The sequence below is a fragment of the Melospiza melodia genome, chromosome 3 (assembly GCF_035770615.1).
Source record: "Melospiza melodia melodia isolate bMelMel2 chromosome 3, bMelMel2.pri, whole genome shotgun sequence".
Classification (NCBI taxonomy): Eukaryota; Metazoa; Chordata; class Aves; order Passeriformes; family Passerellidae; genus Melospiza; species Melospiza melodia.
The window spans coordinates 63,534,890-63,557,573 of NC_086196.1; the positions used below are offsets into that span (position 1 = coordinate 63,534,890).

Genomic DNA, 22,684 nt, shown 5'->3' on the forward strand with positions numbered 1-22,684 from the left:
TTTTGTCTTGTCTATCTGCAGTAGTGAGATGCAGTCTGAAATGACAGATAGTAAAATTGAGCTATGGTGTGGGGAAAAAAAAAAAATCAAAAGCTGATTTGGAGGAGTTTATTGCTTTTTCAATCTTTTAAATTTTTTATCCTTCCAGTGGTGAAGAAAGGGAAGTGGTGTCAAATAACTGGACTTTGGGGTAAAATAAATGCACTGTGGGCTGTGTAACCAGTCATTTTCTTCTAAACTAACCTTATCTTTCAGGTTCCAAAAGCTCTAGTGAGTCTGGTTGATGTGGAGGACATCACCATTCTGAGACAGTTATTTGTGGACCCTTCAGTTCAGTGCCCCACTTACTTGGCAGAGTAAGGCTTGTTTGACTTTTTTGTCCTGTTTCTGTTCTAATTTTGTGCTTCTCTCATAATTTGAACTGTTGTTTAAAGGTAGCAGCACAGTCCTGTGGACTTCTTTCCCATGCAGTGCTGACATCACCCTGCCTGATGGCATTTCCTTTTCTTGGCTTTGACCTGTTTTCCATGTCTAGAACTGGACATAATGTACACCTCAGAGGTTAGGGTTAAAGTTAATGAGACGGGGTTCTTCAAGATGGGGTTGAAGTGCACAAACATTTAGATTTGCAAGCCTTTTTTTGTGATGTTTTTGAGGAGTAGACAGGTTTCCCCTGTTTCAGAGGCTTTAGCGCAATGGGTAATTTGCATTCTTTGCTGACCTTTTAGACAGAGACAAATTCTCTGTCTTGGGAATGCAAAAGGAATTGTTGATTGGAAAGGTGTCAGCTCAGAAGTAAAACAGGCAGTACATTTCAAAATACTATATTTCTAGCCCCAGAGGCTCTGGTGTGCACCTTTGCCAGTCTGCAGGGCCTTTGGAAGCCAGGGTGAAATTAATGAAACAAACTACACAGTGTGCACTACTTTGATATATCTGGGTGTGAAACCAAAATTACTTAAAGTAGTATCATTCGTGTGCAGTAGAAAATAAAATTAAGGCTTGAAATTACAATAGCAAGGACAATAAGATGTTTTCACAGAAACGCGATTGTACAGATTCCCTTATTACATCCATGTCATGAGGGCATTGCATGACAAAGGGTGGTCTCTGCATTATCAGATGGTTGACTCTCTTTGTTCCTGTTTTCTCCTCTGACCTCCCCCACAGTTATCTGTGTAGCTGTGTTCTCACAGGAGAAGAAAACTCAGAAAATTTCACAATGGTGAGAGACGCCATCAAAGCTTATCAGGTATGACTATTAAAAGTGGTGTAGTTACTTTATTTCCAGTAGAGGTGAGCTCTTGATTACCTAGCAATATATCATATCTGTTTTTTACCCAAACTATGAACTCAGCAAGAGCTCATTTGATGCTATCAAAACCTATCATGTGACCAAAACTAGCAGCAGAGGTCTTCAGAAAAATGATGTTTCCTAGTAGAGGTTAATTTGTGGGAGTTTAGTCACCAAAAGCCTGTCCCTGACAAACAGTTTCAGCATTGTGTTCCAACCTTCTCAGCCCCTTTGCAGCATCTCAGCCTTCTTTTGTCAATGGCTGTGGCTATTTAAGTTCATGAGTAAAACTTCCTTTTGATTCCAGTGCTCTCAGAAAATGCAAACAAAGAAAATAGTTATGATGCAGAGATGTTGAAGTATTGCTGGTGGTTTTTGATGCAGAGCTGTAGTTGAAGTATTGCTGGTGGGTTTTTGTTTCTTGCAGCTTGGCATTCAGAGACTGATAGAGTCTGGCAGATATGATACTCATGAAAATTTCACAGTTGTCATCCAGCCTTTCCTTCAAAATCTGAAGGTTCCTCTTGATCAGGTATGATCTAAAGGTGATTTCTGCATTTAAAGGACTAAGGATGGGTATTTTACCTACAGAGACTGTATTCAAAATAGTTTCATTTTGTTCTGCTTTTCTTATGAGAAATTGCTGGGTTTTGGTGTAGTACCACAGAATTCTTCATATAGGAAGCAGTTCTTAGTTTTATGTATTGTTCTGTCAATATCAATTGCTGTTTTGGAAAATGAGTGAAAACTTGATTTAAGAGTTGTGTTTGAGTATATTCTTTGAAGTACAAAAATAACAAAAATATTTTTCTTCCTGAAAATAAAACATGATTAACAAAAGACCAAGTTATTAAGCTGCACTTCTTAAAGCAACATAGCCACATTGCTCGGTGAGGACTATGGCATCAGCTCCCCTTTGTGCCACATAAGTAATTTTTTCTGTGTCTAACAGAAAGGGAACCTTACCTATGATCTCATAGAAGTTTTATGTAGTTCATATGTTGATGTATATCTCAGTTCCTTGAATGGCAAGTTCCAGTAACTGTAAATCTAGGAAAAGACTCAAACTTTCACTAGAGGTGAAACATTTTCATATGTACCTGGAGCTGAGAGGAGTTGGAGCAAAATACTGAGCAGCGATTATTAAGCGAAATATTTCTGAACATTTTTTGTAGTCTCACAAGCATTAGTTCAGATTTTAAGAAGTTCAGGATGTTCTTTCAATTTCTTATCTCACACAACATTCAGATGTTCCTGAACTGAAAACTCTGTCTCTAAATATGGCAAAATATATGATGCAAATTTTGGTAGCAGTCCTCTAAAAAGCAAGTCCAAACACACGGAAAAAAAACTGTTCAAGTTTTGAGGAAGAACTGCTCTGACCAAAAATACTTGTTTCAGTCATGCATGACCCTAATCTCAGTTTTCATGTGACAGACAAATTTCCAAACTCCATTTCCTCCAGATCCTCCAGTACCTGTATTAACCCTGTATTAAAGTACAGTTTTTTTTTAGAAAGGAGACTACTCTGGTGTGCTTTCCACCAAACACTTACTTGCTTCTTGATCCTTTCAAAACTCACAGCTTTGCAGGAGCTGCTGTAGAGCATAATGTTGCATGCCGTTCCAGTTCTAATGACAACAAAGGAGAGGAACTCATTGCAGAACTTGAAGAGGAACTGTACCCATAATTGAAAATTGTGGTTTTACTGCTTCTGGATGGATCTGCCCATGGAGGCAGTTAATCATCTCTAGCTAAGTGTTTCTGGTAGTTCATGGGTGTGCTGAAGTACAGTTTGTGTTGCCAGATAATGAAAGCCTTTCTGCAATAGAGCAGGGAGAGCAAGTAGCATGGATCTCTCTTTGCTAGTTCTGATTTGGCCTCAGCAACTCCAAATTGGAAGTGTGGGGATTTTCTACACTCATATGTCCTTTATGCTTTTATTTGTAGAAAGAGAAACCAGATGTCTCATACTTTTCTCCTGACTGCTTCCATCCGAGCCAGAAAGGCCATTCTCAGCTTGCCAGGGCTCTGTGGAATGCTGTGGTAAGCTGACAGGTTCTGCATACAGTGAGATCTTCACCTAGACCTGACTGCCATTAAAATATCTCTGAAATAAGCATTGCAATTAAGGCCTGAATAACTCTGGACCTTGGATTTGTCTCTCCTTAACTAGTTAAATACCCTCTGGCTTTGGCACTGCTCTCTGCCTAGAACCTCTTGTTTCTTAAAGTGTGTGGTGAGGAGAGGAGTGCTCCAAGTGCATGATCACAGTCATTTTGTGACATCAAGTCCTCTTCATCTGTTTTTATGCAAGGCAGAATGGCTCTTAATAAGGATGATGTTTCTATGGGCTGCTATGGGAAACCACCAAATAAAGAATTGTAACTGCATCTGTCAATTTAAAACTGATTACTGAGACGTTTGTTTTAAATCCCTGTGTTGTTAATGTCTCATTAGGAATTAAAGCGGCTTTAATTCAGTTCAGTTTTACTACTTTTGGAAATGAGTTAAGCTCAATAAAGATGAGTCACTAAAGATTGTTTAAGCAAACTCATTTTACTTAGCAATGCAGTGCAGGAGTACCCAGCAGTCAGCAGCAGTATCTTGGATCCTGAATAGTAACTTCCATATACTTTGGATTAATATTTTAACAGCTGACATGATTGCTTGCAATCATCAAGCAGTACCTCTAATTAGATTTGGTATTATCTTCTACACATAAACAACCTTTTGTTGGAGATGCCATCATGCAGCTTAGCTATAAAAAATGGAGGGACTCTTAATGTCTTTTGTGCAAGAGAAGAAAGTTTATGACCTTGCTGTCTGGCAAAATTCCAAGGTACTTCATGTGCCTGCCAAAATCCTCCAGGAGTTTAAACTGAACCACTGTAGCTTTCCACTTCCCATTTTAAGCTTCTTTCTAGAACTGCTCTTTTGTTTTGCAGTTGCCATGTTCTTTCTGAGAACTAGATGCATTTCAACCTTGGCTGTAAATCTAGGTCTGTAAATACAGGCACCTTTATATAGATTTGAAAGGTATATTTATGTTGGAGTTTTTTAATTAAAATTGTTTTACAAATTTAAGATGAACTGACAGGGTTAAAAAATAGATTCTTTTGTCTTTGTTTCCAGTTACAGCCTGTGGGCCAGAAAGCTGACTCATTTGATTTCTCAGCTGACATCGTCCTTGGCTGTCCAGCTCAGGTAAACATACCCACATTTTGGAAGTTGGCTGTCAGGAGGCTGTATTGCTTGTGCTCTCTGCAGAGAGCAGGGATTTGGTCTATCTGGAATAAGCTTACTTAAAGCTTTGTTCTGTTTACCTCTGAGAGAGCAGGTGTTCTCATATACCTGCACTGGTGTCCCATGGCCACTTTGCTGTGCAGTGAATACTGATTGATAATGTGCTGATTGGTGTGTTTGCAGCTACAGCAGATGTTGTCTTTTGTTGTTTGTGAAGTACAGAGGCAGCTCAAGCAGCAAACAACAGAACATGCTGCATTAATTTTCCCATCAGAATCAATGAGGTTTGGGCACCACAGCAGCTTTGAAAACTCAGAATCTGTCATGTCTTGGATTAGTGTCAAGTTGGCTTTCCTGGCCTGATCCATAAGAGGAATACTTCAGACTCTTTGGAAGCTGCTCCTGCAGTTACACAACAAGCTGCTGAACTTGCAGGACAGTTGCTAGGTACCAGCACGTGGAAATGACTGCTGCAAGCAGCAGTCACTGGCTCCCTTTCTTCAGCAGTTTCAACAAGAAGGCCAAAGAACTGAACAGATCAAGGAGCTGAGTTCTGATTTCTCTTAGGTCTGGAGGCAGACATTCAAGTTATGCAGGAGGCTTTTGTCCATATTGTGTCCATCCTGTCAGACAAGGAAAATCTTCTGAGTTATTAACTAGCATATTTCAGAAGTCCTCTGATTTGCTCAAAATGATCCTATTTCATTTACCCAGCATTCTTTCCAAGCAGCTTACATGAACTCAGCAACAACTTCACTGCCAAATAATGTGGATTTTGTACTTCTTTCCCATCCTTTACTCTTATTCAAAGACGTTGCTTTTCAGAAGTAGGCAAAGAAAAGTTTTATATCCCTTGAAAAGATATATGGCCATTTTGTTTTGCAGAAATGGCAAGGCTTTAGTAAATCTAAATGCAATTAAAAGGTCATTGATAAAAGTGCCAGTAGCCATGGAAAATTATTTGTTTTGAGGCAAACTTAAGTACCATAAAAACCTGCCTTCTAATTTTAGTGCTTTTAAAGACTTCTTTATGCAAATGATGGAGTTTCTCTTGATTGAGGTAAGTGAGCCTCCAGGTGAATTTTTTTAGCCTGTATGATGTGCATGTCTTCCTGAATGCATGCTGCATTAGTAGAGGACAAAAATAACAATGAAATCTCTACAGCCTCCATTGAAGGGAAGAATGAGCTTTTCAGTAAGCAATCTTTCATCTTCCTGCTGCTGACACAGAAGATCTGCCCAGGTTTGTCTAGATTCTACATCAGCACCTTCTGTATGGAATGGACTAAACTTCTAATAAAGTCTAATCTGGAATGTTAGGAGAGGAAAATATTAAACTGCAATTGGCATCTAGTACATGTAATTTTTGTCCTAAGGTACTAAACACAAAGTTTATTAATTTTAAGGAAGAAGCATGGTTTCAAAATCCAGATTCCAGTTTTATATTTTAGGCAATTACTTTCTTGGTTATATGATACCTTTATATCACTTGCTATAGTTTGTGCCATATGCTTATTGTCCAATTTCTCTTATTTCTCTTGTTTTGTTTCCTCTTTCTCCAGAACAGTCCCTTCCTGGGAACGTACAGGAATAGCAACTACACACCTGTGGAGCCCACTAGAGAGCCAATAGAGGTAATTGTTGCACATTTTGCTGCATTTTAGGCAAACTGTGTAAAGTTGCATCTCGTCTCTTAACACATAATCCTGAATTTATAGATTATATAAACTATTACCAGTTTTTGGGAAGAGAATTCTATCTTGCATTGCATTTTTTATTTTGTAAACAAATGTTTTCCTAAAAACCAAACAAAATTAATTATACTAATGGTGCAATTATATCAAAACTGAAACCAAAGTAAGTAAGCTGGAATGCATAATTAATTCAGATAGCAAGTTTCTCACAGTATGGAGAAGCTATCTTAGAATCCTGACCCTCAAATAATCTAAGGAATGTTTAGATGTTCTCCTCTGGAGGCACTGTTCTTTGTTACATTCAAGTAAGCTTAACCTGTAGAGGGCAGTCACCTTTACATATTGGATGTGTGACCCTATACAAAGGTGGTAGGAATCCCATTTTCAAAGGGGCTTCATTTCCACCATGACTGAGCAACTGTCATGAGGCATGTTCAGTGAACTGCAGAAACAGAGATTGTGTGTAGGACTTGAAGAAATGGAGCAGTTATTTGCTTGGCAGTCAGAATGGACTGGGTTAGTTTGACATACTTGGGGAGCTCATGACTAACCCAATTACCAAAGTCTTTGTGTGCCACGATGGTCACAAAGAACAGCAGGTATTGTCTTAGCAAGTCATGGATTGCAGGACTGATATGGGATTTTTATCGGTAAAGCTAGACTTATGCTTTAATAGGTAATTCCACTGAATCTTAACAGCAGCAGCTTTTGAAGTGATAAAGGAAAGAAGTAGAGAGAGAGTAAAGCAACACTTTCTGATCTAAAAATAAGCCTATCTGTCCTTTCTAGCCTCTGCAACCAGACTTTAGTGGTTGATAGTGGAGCATATTCCAGCATCTTTATAACAGGAACAGATGAATTTGTCATGATGTTTTTTAACAGCAGCCATGCTTTCTGAAGACCACTGGTCTGTGTAGTTTTACTCTGGTAGAATTGTGCAGTCACAGAATAATTGAGGTTGGAGGGGACCTCAGGACATCCCAATCCTGATCTGCTTCTAGCAGGGCAGGCCTTTTGATCTGTGTACACAGCTGTCATTGCTCCTGCAAGGGCTGGCCACTGGAGCAATTTTAGTTTTTCCCTTGCTGCCTTCTTGGCTAATATGGTTGCTTGTTACCAAAAAAGCAAGGAGAGACATTCATCAGCTCTCTCTGCTGGTGATCTAAGGTGTTCTGCAATGTGTGTTTGATTCAATATCTTCAATTGGTGGAGTTTAGGTGACATAATAACTATTATGTCACCTAAAAACATATGGTAAGGTACAATTATTTAGAGCCTAACTGTTTTCTTTACAGGAACTTTTAAAGCTTTGAAGTTTTTTCAAATTTTATATTCATTAAAAGCAAGCAATTTTTGAAAGTTTCTAGGGAAAGAATAGGTTCCTGGCAAAGTACATGGGGAACAATAATGTAATAATAGAATAGATAAGGTTTTTCCAATGCTTGACCACTCTTTCATGAAGAAATTTTTTTCTAATATCCAACTTGAACCTTTCCTGGTGCAACTTGAGTCCCTTTGCCCTTGTTCCTTCACTGGTTGCCTGGGAGAAGAGACAGACTCCTGCATTGTCCCGCCTCCTTTCACACAGTGGGAGAGTGATAACGTCTCCCCTGAGCCTCCTTTTTTCCAGGCCAAACAACCCCAGTTCCCTCAACTCCTCTTCTTAGGACTTATGTTCAAACTTTTTAGCAGCTAATATAATAATACATTAATAATATAATACATTAGTATAACAGGATAACTCTGCAGGCAATTATTGATCTTTTTTTGCTTTTACATCTGTTATCTTTTGAGACAGAACAAGACTTCAAACCTGGAGACCCCACCTTGCAGATCATGGACAAAATTTGTATGCAGTGGAGAGGGAAATATAGGAAATATAAGATGCAATGTTTTGCTTTTGGAAGAGTTTTATGCTTTGGCTAGAAAATGTCACCAGAAGTAATGATTGTTTGGATAGTGTTCCACAAAGAGGTGTAAAAGACTGTTGAGCTACACAGGCACCAAACTAGGATCTGTGTTTTAACTTGGTTTTGCCCTACACTGTACAACTAAACCATATATGAATTCCACATTATCTTTTAGCTACAAGATGAAACCATTTTGTAACTTGTCATTTCAGAATTGGGGCAGTGAACTGTCGTGTCCTGGTCATACTCCATCCAGTCCTGTCCCAACATCAGGTGAGAAAGAACTCCTAACCTAAAATCATACATAGGAAAAACTTCATCTTTTGTTTCTAAAAGCAGTAAGATGTTGAAATTGCACATCCTAGATGGAAAGTAAACAATAAAAGCTGATATATTTAGCGGCAAAGGGAAGAAGTCAGTCTTGCCATTCTCAGTGAGTTCTGCATGACAGCAGGTATGTCTCTGTGGATAAATGTGATCACATTTATTGTATGCATGTATCTTATACATCATTCATCATACAGCAACGTGGCAGGTTAAAATTGCCCAGGAGGGTTAGTGACTTAGCAAGCTGGAATGTGCTCTGATAAGCAGCGCAGTGCAAGTGCTGTGTGCAGTTTGATGATTTTATTGGGAGATATTTAATAGGAAATATTGATCTATGACTCAGACCTGTAAGTCAATTAAAAGAGGTTGAATGTATGCATCTGTAAACATATCTAGTCTGTTTTCATTTTTTACTAAGCTGTTTTAAGTTCCATTTCTTTCCACATTAGTGTAATGCACTGTTGCAAGCAAAGGCAAGAAGTTACACATTTTTGCCTAGGTGACACACAGAACCTGAAGCTTTTTCTACCTTAAAAGTCTGCAAAAATGCCATCAGATTGGAACCTAAGACTTGCATATTTATTCTACTAGACAGTATTTTGTCAGTTGTTGGTAATCCTGCTTTTATTCTCCTACTGCTTTTTAGTCCATGAGCTACGGCCTGCTGACATCAAAGCCATAGGAGCACTTGGAGATTCCCTGACTGTGAGTACGGCTGGATTCACGTGTTTACAATGAGAAGAGCAGTTCTCAATTTCTACCCAGACGTTGTCACATCAGGCATCATCAGATAGAAAGCAAATTGCTTTGGCTTGGCCAAGCAAAACTCATCTACCTGGTTCCCTTTGCAAAGAAATAGCCTGAAGGGATATGAGTGACACTGGCAATTGTGTAATCCAGTAATGAATAGTTCAGGCCAGAACTGAAATGGGATCTCATTCTCTATTCCATACAGTTTATCCAAGTGTTTTTGAAAAGGGAAGTGTCTGTCTTATAGGATTAGTCTCATCTGACATGAAAAAAAAAGAAGTGAAAGCGTTTCATATTTTTGAAGCAAGAAGACATTTTGCTGAAAACTCCCATGGAAATAATTGACTGCAAAATGAAGTGCTTCCCACTTGAGATAATTCTGATACTTCTGTATTTCAGAGTTTTGCTTTCAGATTTTGCTTCTTGGGTTGCCTTCCTAGATATCTTCCAGTTACAGCTCTGATGTATTTCAAGTACTAAGAAATGGAGGTTTAAAACAAAAAGTAGGCACAAAAAAAAAAACCCAGAAAGGCCCCAGAGAGGAATAGCAGGGAATATTGCAGATCTGCACTGAAGTTTTCTGAGAAAAAGTTCTAGAATTACACAGCCCTGCAGAATTGTTCTGGCATGGGATGAAAGCAAACATTTGCGTCAACAGTTTCCATGAATTTTAACTCCTGAACTAAACCAGTGCTCATTCTAGCAGCTTCTGTTCCTGTTGAGTTCAGAGGGATTTGAAGGGTCTGAAGCCCTTAAATGATCAGGCTTATCTTACAAGCAGGTGTGCATGTGTTCATTATGCATTATGCACCTTCTCATTAGCTCTGAACCTGATTTTGCTTGACCTGATGTAATCCTGGCTTTCCCTCTGCTGCAAAGCTTTGAGCTTTTTTTAGAAGAAATCAGTAAAGCCTTACAAGTCTCCCTCCTATCCATTGCCATGACTCTTAAAATTAATTGTTTTATTTCCTCCCCTGCGCACTAGCACATATATCTTATTTTTAAAATATTAGTTCTTTTAATATATGAAATATCTCTGAAAGCCCCAGTCATAGGGGCCAGGTTATGATGCTTGAGGTGTCTGTCTCAAGAGCTGAGCAAGGCAGGTTCTCATGATGCCGTTATTCATGCAGCTCCTACCAGTTGCCACTGCCACAGCAAGGTGTGTTTGGGAGTTTTATTGAGTGATTTATTTGGGGGGGGGCAGAAAAAGTGGCAGAGTGTTTCCCACATGTGTGCACACACTCACACCTCCCACAGCAGCCTCATGCACTTTGTGCGGGGTAACCATCCTTGGCACAGGGGGACTGCAGCAGCAAGGCCCCCCAAGGCATGGATTGTCCTCCTGGTACTCCTCACAAGATCCCTGAATGCAGCCAGTGTTTATGGCTGAACTGGTGCCATGGCTTTTTGAAGAATACAGAAGTTGGTGAGACCACTAAAAAACTCTAAAGCTGCAGAAGAACCCCTTCTCATGTTTGCTGCCCTGAATGAGAGTCACGGTACTGACCTTGCTAGAGGTCTGTCCCCATCCTGTGAGCAACCCAAATTCAGCACAGAGGTCTTATGTATTTATTTAATTTTGAAGGATATGAAAGTTCACAGTACAGGAAGAAAGGCTGTCTCAATCTAGATACGGTTGGAGATTAATGAAACATTGAACAATTTATTAATGTCACTGGTTAGAATTGATCTGTCTGTTTTCTCTAGCACCAAGGAGTAGACACACCAACATGCTTATCTCTAGTGGCAAAAAAAATTCTGTCTACACCTCATCAAGTCTGTGTGTTAAGTAGCAGACTGGATCCAGGAGAGGAAAAATGGATTGTACACCAAAGATTTGTTTTCTTGGTAGATCAAAAAACAGCTTCTCTGATTTATGTGTAGCTAAAACTGGATGGGGATTTTTCATCAGTGTTTGAGGCTTTTTTCCTGTAAGTCTCTCAAAATCATCTTTCTTCAGGAAATGCCAGGATGAAACATTTTCCATCAGAAAAAATCCAAACAAATACAAAGCCATTGATGTTAGTCATGGTCCCATTGGGTTGCTAAAACAGTATGATTAGCAGCTTTAAAGCCTTATGTCCTTGACTTTACAATCTGACATCCTCTGGCTGGACTACATCTCTGGTGCTCCATGGTCTGTTATCTAGATATGAGGGGAAGTACAGAAAACTGGAGTATGGGAGATGCAGGGCTGCCCACAGGCAGAGTGTGGTGGTGAATGAGGACACAGACCACTTATGCTAAAGCTGGGATGTTGCAAAAGCTTGGCTGAATGCAGAGTAATGCTAAAAGAATGTTTCAGCACTTTCAAAACATGATGTCTATCTTACCTAAACTCATAGGGCTTTTTTTCTTTTAGTATTTTATCAATTGTTATTTCCATCTTTCCCAGACTGCAGTAGGAGCCAAAGTACCAGACCTACAAACAGACTGGAGAGGACTCTCCTGGAGGTGAGTGAAAATGCTCTTTTTTAAAAATCTGGTTTTGTCCACACAGTTAAAAGTGTGGGTCACCTGGCTGTGTAATTACATCTTTGTATATGTAAATTCAGGGGAAGGATGCTGACAGCAAGTATTGCTTGGTAAGGATTGGAAGAGTCAGGGCTGGAAGAGAATAGATAGGAGTGATTCCTGGGAGGGTCGGTGGGTTGTATTTGTTTTTGTGGGCTTTTTCTTGCTTCTATTTTTCTTTTCTTTTCTTTTCTTTTCCTTTTTTTTTTTTTTTTTTTTTTTTTTTTTGTGTGTGTATGTGTTAACCCAGCCTGATTGCTACAAGCGTGGTCCTGTGACACAGTACCTTTTAGCCTTTTGTCAGTCTGTCTGGAGCTTTTTTAAAATGTTGCTGTGATTTTTCTACTGCAGTATGTAATGCTGGAAGGTCTGAGTGAGTGTGAGTTGGCATGAACATGGCAAGAGCAGTGCATACATACTCAGTGAAGATGTTCCAAACACCTTTGCTATTGCAAAGTGGGCAAACAATGCATGTCAGAGGATGTGAAGCTCAATATCCATGCTAGAGTGGAAGGAAACTGCCTGCTCCCTCTGGACACACATATGGTTGATAAGTGTGTGCATGTATACATTGTCCTCTTTGCTCTTTCTTCATCCCCTTGCATGTGTCTGCAGGCATGGATACTTTCAGGAGGGGCTGCCACAAATGGTGTAAGAGTGTGTTGGCTCTGCACACAGACAAGTTTTGAATGGTGAGGCAGAGGCTCTATGTAATCAGCATTGCAGCTTTGCAAATAGGTAGTTAATGAATATTTAATGCAGTCTCTCCTATGCTTAACTGTGTGCAAGTGTAGTTTCAGTGAGGTAACGTGGAGCAGCTTTAGTGAGGAAATATGCCTTTCTGTGGTAGGTATCCCAGCATGTCCAGATGAAAAATCAGTTCTCCCAATATGGTCTGTTCCCAGCCTGAAGGCATAGCTTCTATCTTAGCACTGCCTTGCTTTATTTAATGTGAGTTATCCCTTCACTACTTTCCCTGAATTCCTGTGGTTTATCTCCTTAGTCCTGTTTGAAGCAAGTATTTTTGGGAAGGGAGGGGGGAGGTTGTTTTTTCCTTCTTGGGCTGCTACAACCACATGTGGTGACAATAAGACAGATGGCTGCAGGATTAACCCTAGTGGGTGATTTTGTTCTTTCCCTTTGTAGTATTGGGGGTGATGACACTCTGGAGATCCAGGCTACTTTACCCAGTGAGTATCCTAGAAAAGCAAAAGTTGGGTATTACACTGAAAGTGGTTTAAGTAGATGCTAGGAAACATCTGGAAATGGTAATTCCTTGAAAATGGTAGGGATGTCCATCTGGTGTGGATATAAGCAGTTCATGGGAGTGAGAACTGAGATCCAGACTGACCTGATGAGCTGTACAGTTGATTCAGCCCCTCCACATCACAGGATCTGCATGTGATTGTATCATCCTTTTGGGCAAAAGAATTAGGAGTAAGTGTGCTGAAGGTGACCAAAGTTCATGGCAGACCTGTTCCTCCCATGTTTTGTTTTGTGCTTTCCAGTGACTGACTGTAAGGTCTGTGGACATATGAGGGGTTATGAAACAATTACTAGTCCATCTAGCCAGGATTGTTGACAAAGTTGTGGTTCTTCCAGATGATTTCAAGTTGCTACATAGCAGTGGCAAAAAAAAAATCTAAAAGTACTATAAATTTTTGCCCTAGTGTTCTGTGTAATTGGGCCTGTAGTTGCCATAGAAACCTTTAAGTGGTCAATGTGACAATAAATTGGAAGGCACTTGGTTTACAATGGCTGCTCTATTTGTACGTAATCTGTGCTGTGGAACACTTTGACAATACCTGACATTGTCAGTAAAAAATCTGATGTGTTTTGCCTTTGCCTTGTACCAGGCATTTCACTGTGTTTGAAGAAAAATAGAAGGCACAATTCATTTATGCATTATAAATGAGATTCTGTAAAGAGATTTCAGACAGCAGTACTATGGACACAGTAACAACCACAGTTTTCAGACATCATGCTTTCCCACTGAAAGTTTCAGTGAAATCTAGAAAATGAAAAAAATTCACTTCTCTGCCACAAATATTATTATCTAGCTGGGGGAGGGAGAGGTACAGGGCCATATTCAAGGGCATCTGCTTCTGGTACGTGAAAGAAAGTAACCACGAATAGTCTGATAAATTCAAGACTGGAGATTTGCCCAAGATCCACCTATGCATCTCCTGGGCCACCAGGCCCTGGTTCCTCAGGCCCATGGAGAGAAATAATGGCAGTGATGAAATTTGTACAGTAACTAGAGTCTCCAAAGCAGGTGTGTCTCTAGTTCCTGTAAGTCACAGTGAATGAGGGGAAAACACAGCTCTGTATTCTCACCACTCAGTTGGCTCTGGCTTCTGCAGGGAGGCAACACTTCTGGCTGTATTGTGAATGGTTAAACACTGTGGTTTTTCCTTTTAAGACATCTTGAAGAAATTCAATCCGAACATCTTTGGCTTCTCCACTGGCAGCTCTAAGGAAACAGCTGGATTCAACGTTGCAGAGAGAAACGCTGCAGCACGGTAAGGACAATCCCAAAGGAGTGAGAAGTGATGGGCTGGCAGGTTACCTTTGAGATGCATGACAGGGTTGAGGTAATGCTGGTGACCTGCTGGTACTCAGCATGTTTCTGTGATCTGATGTTTTCAATTGTGAGTTTTGGGGTTTTGGGTTTTTAATTCAATTTGGTATTTGGGGGATTTATTTGTTATCTTTTTCTAAATTTGACTCAAGCTTCCTTTCTTTATTTTATTTCTGCCCATAATTTTTGAGCCAATTCCTTAGTTATGCTTCTAATTCAAGCAGTACCTTTTTCTGCCCAGTGTTCAGTGTACAGGTCCCTAATTCACTGTCAGGCAATATCTTCAATGAGGAAAAAATTCATGAGCCTCTCTTTTAATCCTTGAATTCTAGAGAATGTGTCTGAAACTAACAAATAGAAGCCCACTACTACCTTAATAGCATTAAAAATATTATCCCTGTTTGCAGTGCAAAGGGAAAAAAAATAAAGGCAGCTGGGAAATAACTCTTTTCTGTTCCTGAAGAAAAAAATCTTCTAGTCTGTTAACAACCAAAACATGTAAGGATTTTTATGGGTTACACTGTGCCTGCTCCATGAATAGTCACAAAATTGTTTCCAAAGCTTTTTGTGACACCTTTAACAACCATTAAATCTGCTGGAAAAGTGATTTAGGATAACTATCAAAGCCTGTATAGCTGCTAAATATTTCATAGGATCCCTGAGCAAAGCTGACTCAACGTGATCAATATGGTTCTAGGAATCCAAATAATGTAACTGCATTTGTGTAGTTGCTGGAGTGAGGCAGGGCTTATTAGCTCAAGCACAGTCTTCTTCTACTATATCAGGAGCTCATTTCCAGCTGGTGTCTCAGCATGGTTTGTGCTTTGGCCCGTGGATGTTGCATCCTGTCCAGAGCTGGACTGGGACTCTCGAGGCTGGCAGTCCCACAATGCAAGCACTCTCTTCCAGCCATAAAAGCTGGATCTGGAAGGCTGGTTAGGTGCCCAGCTTTTGTGTCAGCACCAAACTCCCCCACTAGATTTTTGAAGCAAGTTATGTAACTCAATGTCTCTGTGCATCTGGGCATTAGAGTTTTTTCCCAAACAAAATGTACCAAGGCCAAGTCTGAGATGGGAAGAACTCATACCAATTGCCTGCCACTTGGCAGCCATCCCAACTGAAGCCTTTTCAGATCAGATTATTCACTTGTGCAACTTGGTCCTTCAGTGTTTGCTCAGCCTTTGGAGGGATCACTTTCCTTATTCTGATTTCTGCTGATCCTGAGATCCCCTGCAATGAGGAGTGGGGATCAAGAAGGTGACGTGCTTTTGGAGCACACATCTGAAATCTTCTGTTCTCTCTCCTAGTGATATGCCAGCCCAGGCACGTGCATTGGTGGAGCTGATGAGAAGCAGCTCGGTGAGTGGGATTTGGGCCACACCTCCGTGCTGCCGGGGTCTCTGGGAGATGTCTGTAATTAATGGGATGCTTCAGTCATGAAGAGTGCTTTACTGATGAAAGAAAAGTCCTTGCTGTGCTTTCCAAGATGAATGTGCCAGATGAATTACCCCTAATGTAGGCTGCAGTGCAGCCAGGAGATGTAAGGATGGTTGTGAGGAAGAGAAGAAATCTGAAGGCTCTGGTAAGATCACAGGATTGCTTTGTTGAGCAGCAGCCTTCAAAGTGAAGGTCATAAAGGCTGAGTGTAAAATTGCTGAAGCAGGTAGGTCTGCAGACCAACGTGAGTCACAATATTCACAACACTGGGAAGAGGGACTATGAAGTCTTTGCAGGAGAAGAAGCCCTCTCAAAGTCTGGTTTTGAGCAGGCAAGTAATTAATTAATCACCAGAAACCTCAGGAATGGATGAGTCTCTGTCACACCACTGTGACGGTGTTCACAGGGGTCTTAGGTTGAGGGAAGAGATGAGTATTTGACTCCATGTTTCAGAGGGCTTGATTTATTATTTTATGATACATATTACATTAAAACTATACTAAAAGAATAGAAGAAATGTTTTCAACAGAAGGCTAGCTAAGAATAGAATAAGAAAGAATGATAACAAAGGCAGCTGTCTTGGACTCACTGTCCGAGCTAGCTGGACTGTGATTGGCCATTAATTAGAAACAACCAACATGGGCCAATCAAAGATCCACCTGTTGCATTCCACAGCAGCAGATAATCAATGTTTACATTTTGTTCCTGAGGTCTCTCAGCTTCTCAGGAGGAAAAATCCTAAGGAAAGGATTTTCCATAAAAGATGTCTGTGACATACTGCAATCTTTTAGAGAATTAGTAGGGGATCTAGCATTGTGGACCAGTCTGCTGTGCCAGCTACACTGAGGGCAATAAAGGGCATCAAAAGCAGGAAGGGGAAGAAATCTGAGAAACCCAAGGCTGCCCTGCTCTGAGGGTTGGCTGAATTTGAGTGGATGACTGTCTGGGTGTGAGCTGTTGGTGCAGGGAGAGCATTCCCTCTAAGAGAACGGGAGTGCTTGGTGCTCCTTGGCTCAGACTGAATGGAAAAGGAAGGCACTGAATAAGCAGGATTTGTCAAAGCATGTGGCTCTCCATGCCAGAACTCTTGATGGATGCTGCATGCTCACACCACTGTCAGTTACTCTGCATTGCCAATTGTTTGGCAAAGTGAAGAGAGCTGGCTTGGCTTTTCAATAGAATAGAAGAGGAGAGGCTGTCTGCTTTGTTTTATTCACAGCTTTTTATGCATTTTTTTTAAAAAAAGGGAGAGGGGTGTATCCCTACCATAACATTGCCTCTTCATGAAAATCTTTCTGAGCAAATTGCTGGTTAAAGAGGAGAATTCAGACCTGGGTGATTCCCAGGCCCTTCCTCTATTTGTGGGATCCTTTCGCAGATGTTTGTTATGTAAATGCACTACACTAAAAATAGTTGCCTTTGATTCCTTTCTTTGTACTGAATGTTACAAAATGTTTTGATGAGATCCAGCTCTCAGCAGCGCCTATTGTTAGCTTGTGGTGACGTGGATGCTGCAGCTGCCCTTATATGAGCTCAGTGAAGTCACCAGCCTCCTGGACTCTTCTATTTTAATCCAGCTGTCTGTTCCCTGGGGCACCCCTTGCCCCTCCTGGCCCGGGGTAATTCTTGCCCAGCTGGCAGGGATCCCCAGCAGCTCCAGTTCCACAGCCACATGAGTCACTCCAGCCTCCATTCCCACACGGCTTTATCCCCACGCTGCCTGCAGTGTGCAGCCATGGCTGGCAAATCTCTGCTGTCCACCCCTGTTCTGGAGCTGACATTCATTTAGGGATGCTTGCTGCCACAGACACATTGCTGTGCTTGGTTACCCTGACAGAGATTGTCTGCTGAAGGGAATTTCCTTACAGAAGCCAAGGTGAATTGCAGTAGACTAGCAAACAGTTGAGATTTTCCCCCTGGAGAGATGCTTTTCTTTTGCCAGCTTAACTCAGCATACCTCCTTTGTTCTGCCCTACTGTCTGTGCCTATTTAGCCCCATTTGTGAATGTTACCTCTGCATGCCTAAGTAATAAATGCTGCAATCTGTTTATTTTATGTGCCACTAGAAAATTAACTTCAAGGAAGACTGGAAACTGATTACCATCCTTGTTGGAGGCACTGACCTATGCCAGTACTGCTTGGACAAGGTTTGTATCTCTGAATTAGGCATGCTCATCCAGGCATTTGGCAGGTGACCAGCCCTGGAAACATAGCCTTTCTCTCTCAGGGAGCCCAAGTTCCTCTTTGTTTAAAAAGCACTAAGAAGTCCTGCCCCTTTCATCTTCATTGTATCAGAAACAAGTGCACAGCTTTTAATGCAGGGGCACTGCAGCTCTGGAGAAATGCATTATTTGAGTACTAGGAACCTGCTCATATTGAACAAAACACAAAGATTAGGCTGAAGAGTTCTCCCTGCTTAACTAGACAAAGTAATCAGTGTGGTGTCTCAGGCATGCGAGGGGACACAAGTGAAGTCTTCTGGAAAACATCCCCACACAATAATTACCGGGGATGTCCAATTCTTGCTTCAGAATGACACCCAAAATAATAACATCAGTTTATAGTTAAAAACATGTCTTTTCTTTAGCTGTCAGTGGTCATTCCCTCTGAAACTGTTTGTGTGGCACAGACTGGGGGTCTGTACCCCAGCTTGTTGAAATGACCAGGCACTGTTCTCTGTTTTGCTCTTTCCTTTACAGGCTGCTGCCTAGAGCCTTTTTCCCCACAGCTACCCCTCTATAGCTACAGTCACAAAGTTGTTTTGCTTATGGGCTTTGTGAGGTCTGACTGCCTTCATATCAGTTTCTCCAGATAGGCAGTTTGAAAAAAAAATCTTCTGTTCATAGGGCAAATCAGTCTGCTATGGGTCCCATAAAAAACAACCCCAAATCGAAAAATGTGGTCAATATAATCATTATCAAGGAAAGGCTCTGCCAAGATACCTCAGGATTTTCTACAGAGATCAGAGGAATATATTAATGGTATAAAACCATAAGCACCATATAACCTCTGTACATGTTCCAGTAAACTTCTTGATCTGGAAATATATCTGCCAACAAAAGAAAAAAGGAGCACCAAGTTGGTATAGATTCTCAGACATCACCTTGTTGGTTCCTGAAAAAGAATGACTCAATTTTTAATTTTTTTTTTTTAATTTTTAATAGGAAACCTATTCAGTGCAAAAGTATGTAAAGCACCTTCAGGACACTCTGGATATTTTCTATGAGGAGGTAAGCTTTTAAGATACCCTAGCAAGCTATGTTCCTGGCAAGTATACTGATGTTTTTCTCACCTCTGATGGACTGTCAGTGATTATGTTTCATACAAGGTCATCTTTCAAATAGCTGGAGTCAGACTGTTCTCCAGTGCTGCATTTCAATGACTGTACTAGCTAATGCCCTGAGAAAGAGAGCTGCAGTTTCAGAAAAAACGTGTGTTTGACAATATTTATGCTGTGGACCAAGCATACCATGACCCTACAGCCACTTTTTTTGGCTAAACCAGCCATGAACAGTTTCATTTACCCTAGAGCCAATGGAAATGTCCCAGGGAGTGAAGCAGCATTTCAGCTAGTTTGTACTAGCTGCTGGAATTCTTTTGGCTGACATCCAGTGTATGTCTCCCTCCCTCCCCCTCCTTTTATCCATCATCCTTGCACATGCCATTGGCTGCAGGCAGTGCAGTTTGCACTGACTCCCTGACCCACGGATGGCACTCCTTGCTCTTTGTAGTGGTATCATGTTCTGTTATTTGTAACATGTCTGTATGTCTGGTTATTATAATCCTCACAGCTCCCAAGAGTCTTTATCAACATGGTGGAGATGCTTGAGTTCTCTGGACTGCGTCAAATCGCAGCAAGCTCTTCAGAGTGTGCCTTGGCAGCAAAGTAAGTGAGCAAAACAGCTCTTTGCCTATAAAGTGATATTTTTTTGGCTCAGTCTCAATTTCTACAGCAGGACATCCACACTGAGCTTTCCAAGCTATGTGCATTGCTTCCTTTACCTGATGCACCTCTCAACTTTCTATTACTTCTTGCAATACTTCAACTAAAAACCTGCACCTGTAGATAGCAGAGTTCTCACTTCTCAGGTGTAAAGCAGCATGGCATAGCACAAGTCAACATATGATTGCTGAACTTTGAAGGCTTTTTTTACCCAGCCATCTGCTGGTCAGCAGCACAGGCTGACATCCCTGATTCCTGTCTTTGCATCCAGTGCTGCATTACCTCTGGTGCAGGCTGGGATGCATACAGCAGAGCACAGCCAGGAACTGCTCCTCACACCTAATGAAGGGGACCAAAATCTTAACTCAAAAAAGGTCGAGAGACTTGTTTTAGAAAGCAGCAGTGTCTTTAAAGGCATCAGAATGGATGTGAAAAAGCTCTTTAGTCTTGCAGAGAAAGGTATAAAAAAGACTAGTAGTTGCAAGGTGATGCCAAATGAATTCCAATTAAGTTAGGCACAGATTTTTAAAAATACAAGTGATTAACTACAGGAACACACTGGAAGGGAAAATAATGAATTGATGGTCTTGCTCAATGTCTTCATATTTATTCCAAGCACATTCTTAGATGATGAATTTCAGTGAAGCACAAGTTATTACCTCTTGTTATGAAGGTAACATAATAAGACAGAGTGGTGTAAGGACTCAGACTAAATAAAAATTTGTCTTTTCTAACTTTACACTCCCAGATGTCTGAAACTCTGCTGTAAGCCCATTCATAGGGTGGGTTTTCTTGTTATTTTAACACGTGTGATTTCCTGCTGATGTGTGGCACACTAAACACTTTTTTCATGTTTGACTCAAGAGTTACAGATCCTGCAGCTCTTTCTGCCTGTGGTAGGTATTCATTTTGAAAAGTAATTCAGTAGAATTTTTTCTTTTGTGAAATATCTGTCCATTTCTAAGCCACCAAGATGGCTCTCCCTTCTGCATGTGAGCTTTGAGAGCACCTATACTGATCATCTTGAAGTAGACACACAGTGCCAAAGAACTGTGAATAAACTATTCTATAATGGCTTTTAATTCTAGTATTTCTTTTGTTGAAGGAAAGTTTGCCCATGTTTCTTAAACCCAGAGGAAAATTCTTCTGAATTACAAGAAATTAAGAGAGTTAACAGAGATTTTCAGGTAATGCATTGATTCTGTAAATGGTCATCTTCACTTGTGTCTCTTTATATTGCTTCCCTCACTGCCCTTCCTGTCATGCATATTCTCAGCAGTACAGAGAGGGATAACTGGAAAACAACTTGGTTGCAGCCTAATCAAAACCATACCCAGCTAACCAGTTAGTAGCAGTGCAAGACTTTCCACATTGCCTTCTGATGACCTTGGTTCTGAGCTGGATGCAGATGGAGACCAGTTCTGTTTCCAGCTGCTGTTTCAACAGCCAAAAAGGATTTAGTAATGATGGCTGCTTTGTTGATATGTGTTTGTCTGTTATGAGTCCAATGAGTAGCTCACATGAATTAACCTGTCACTGCAAGAGTGACAAATGACCTTGCATCAGCTGTTTTGTGGTTATTCTTACCAGAAGAAATTAACTAAACCAACCATGGGCCAGCTTGCTATCTGAAAGTAACTTTTCATAGCCTCAGGCGTAAGATTCACTCAAAATTAACAGAGGCTATAATTAGCTATTGGAGCAGAAGCTTTTCCCATCGATGTTCTTATGAATACAGGAATCACTGTATCAGATCACATAATGTTCTCCACTCTGGCTCTGGCAATGAATCTGACAAAGCTCAAAAAATTCACCCTGGGTAATGCTTGTATAAGCCTACTAGAGGGGTCATTTTCCTTAACTAAGGGAGAGGGATTAGGAATGTTTTGAGATATGACCAGGAGCATTAGCATTTATATCCATAAGATGGCAAGTTACAATAAGATGGGTTTTTTATTTGTATAAATGGCTGTGACCATAATTTTTGAAAGTGGCAGGTAATTTTTCAGTGTTTAAGCAGTATTTTCATTCAAGCACACCTTCCTGAAAAACCAAGTGCACTTCAGCCTCATGTTGGCATTCTGAACTCATTTGTCACGTCTAAAAATGTTGACCTTGTTCCTTATTTTTATACTTTTCTGCAAATTTTAATCTCATTGCAATTGTGCAGTTTTGGTTTCTATAAGTAAGGTTTGAACTAATTTTTTTTTAATTAGTAACTTCATATTTTTTACTTTTTTTTTTGTTTGAATTAATCCAGCTTCTGTGCATTTTCCTCATGAAAATCTCATGAACCAAATTATTTTCTTAGCCATTTTCTTGACTGCTTTATAGCATTTAGCTGGATTTACACTAACGATTTACAGCTTCCTACACTGAAAGATGTTTAATCTGCATGTTGCTGCTAGCTGACAAATGTAGGATGATCCTTGCAAGTAACTCCTGTGTTTTCGCTGATTACACCACACGCAGGCTGAAGCCCTGCAGCTGATCAACAGCGGTCGGTACGAACAGCGGCAGGACTTCGCTGTTGTCATCCAGCCGTTCTTCCGGAACACCTTGCTGCCCCTGGATAGTGTGAGTCCTCTTTTTAATTTCTCTTAAGCCAGTAAGATTCATGCCACAAGACTCTGTTTTTTCTTCTCTGCACAGTCTAGTGGCACAGCATGGAATCTGTGGTAAGAGCGAGGGAGGAGAAGACGGGAAGTCTTGCAAGTTTCACAGTCCTGCCTGTGAATCAAAATGGTTTTAGGAAACATTCATAGCATGCACCCATAAACAAGGCACCCTCTGACTTCTTCTGAACTGCATGTTGCTTCCCTTGTTGAGGAGGTTGGTTAGCATTCACCACAGTTTCCCGATTTAGGTTATGGAATGTGTTCGGGTTTTCTTCAAATGGAGACCAGCACTTGAGTCTCTGACTCATCCAAGCATGGAAACAGGAAGCAGCCTTTGAACCAAACACTGATTCTCCTTCTTTTCTCC

General features: G+C 40.7%; 1 protein-coding gene across 1 annotated transcript in view; it reads left to right on the plus strand.

The window, feature by feature from the left end:
- Positions 1–22,684, plus strand: part of PLB1 (phospholipase B1) — a 77,416-nt gene that overhangs the window by 49,335 nt on the left and 5,397 nt on the right. The window contains exons 39-55 of the mRNA XM_063152041.1: positions 256–356; positions 1,171–1,252; positions 1,722–1,826; positions 3,245–3,340; positions 4,430–4,501; positions 6,103–6,174; positions 8,357–8,417; positions 9,118–9,176; positions 11,620–11,678; positions 12,885–12,928; positions 14,161–14,260; positions 15,627–15,678; positions 17,823–17,903; positions 18,921–18,986; positions 19,548–19,642; positions 20,805–20,886; positions 22,172–22,276. Of these exons, the coding sequence (XP_063008111.1) occupies positions 256–356; positions 1,171–1,252; positions 1,722–1,826; positions 3,245–3,340; positions 4,430–4,501; positions 6,103–6,174; positions 8,357–8,417; positions 9,118–9,176; positions 11,620–11,678; positions 12,885–12,928; positions 14,161–14,260; positions 15,627–15,678; positions 17,823–17,903; positions 18,921–18,986; positions 19,548–19,642; positions 20,805–20,886; positions 22,172–22,276 (1,332 nt within the window). The remainder of the gene's footprint in view (positions 1–255; positions 357–1,170; positions 1,253–1,721; positions 1,827–3,244; positions 3,341–4,429; positions 4,502–6,102; positions 6,175–8,356; positions 8,418–9,117; positions 9,177–11,619; positions 11,679–12,884; positions 12,929–14,160; positions 14,261–15,626; positions 15,679–17,822; positions 17,904–18,920; positions 18,987–19,547; positions 19,643–20,804; positions 20,887–22,171; positions 22,277–22,684) is intronic.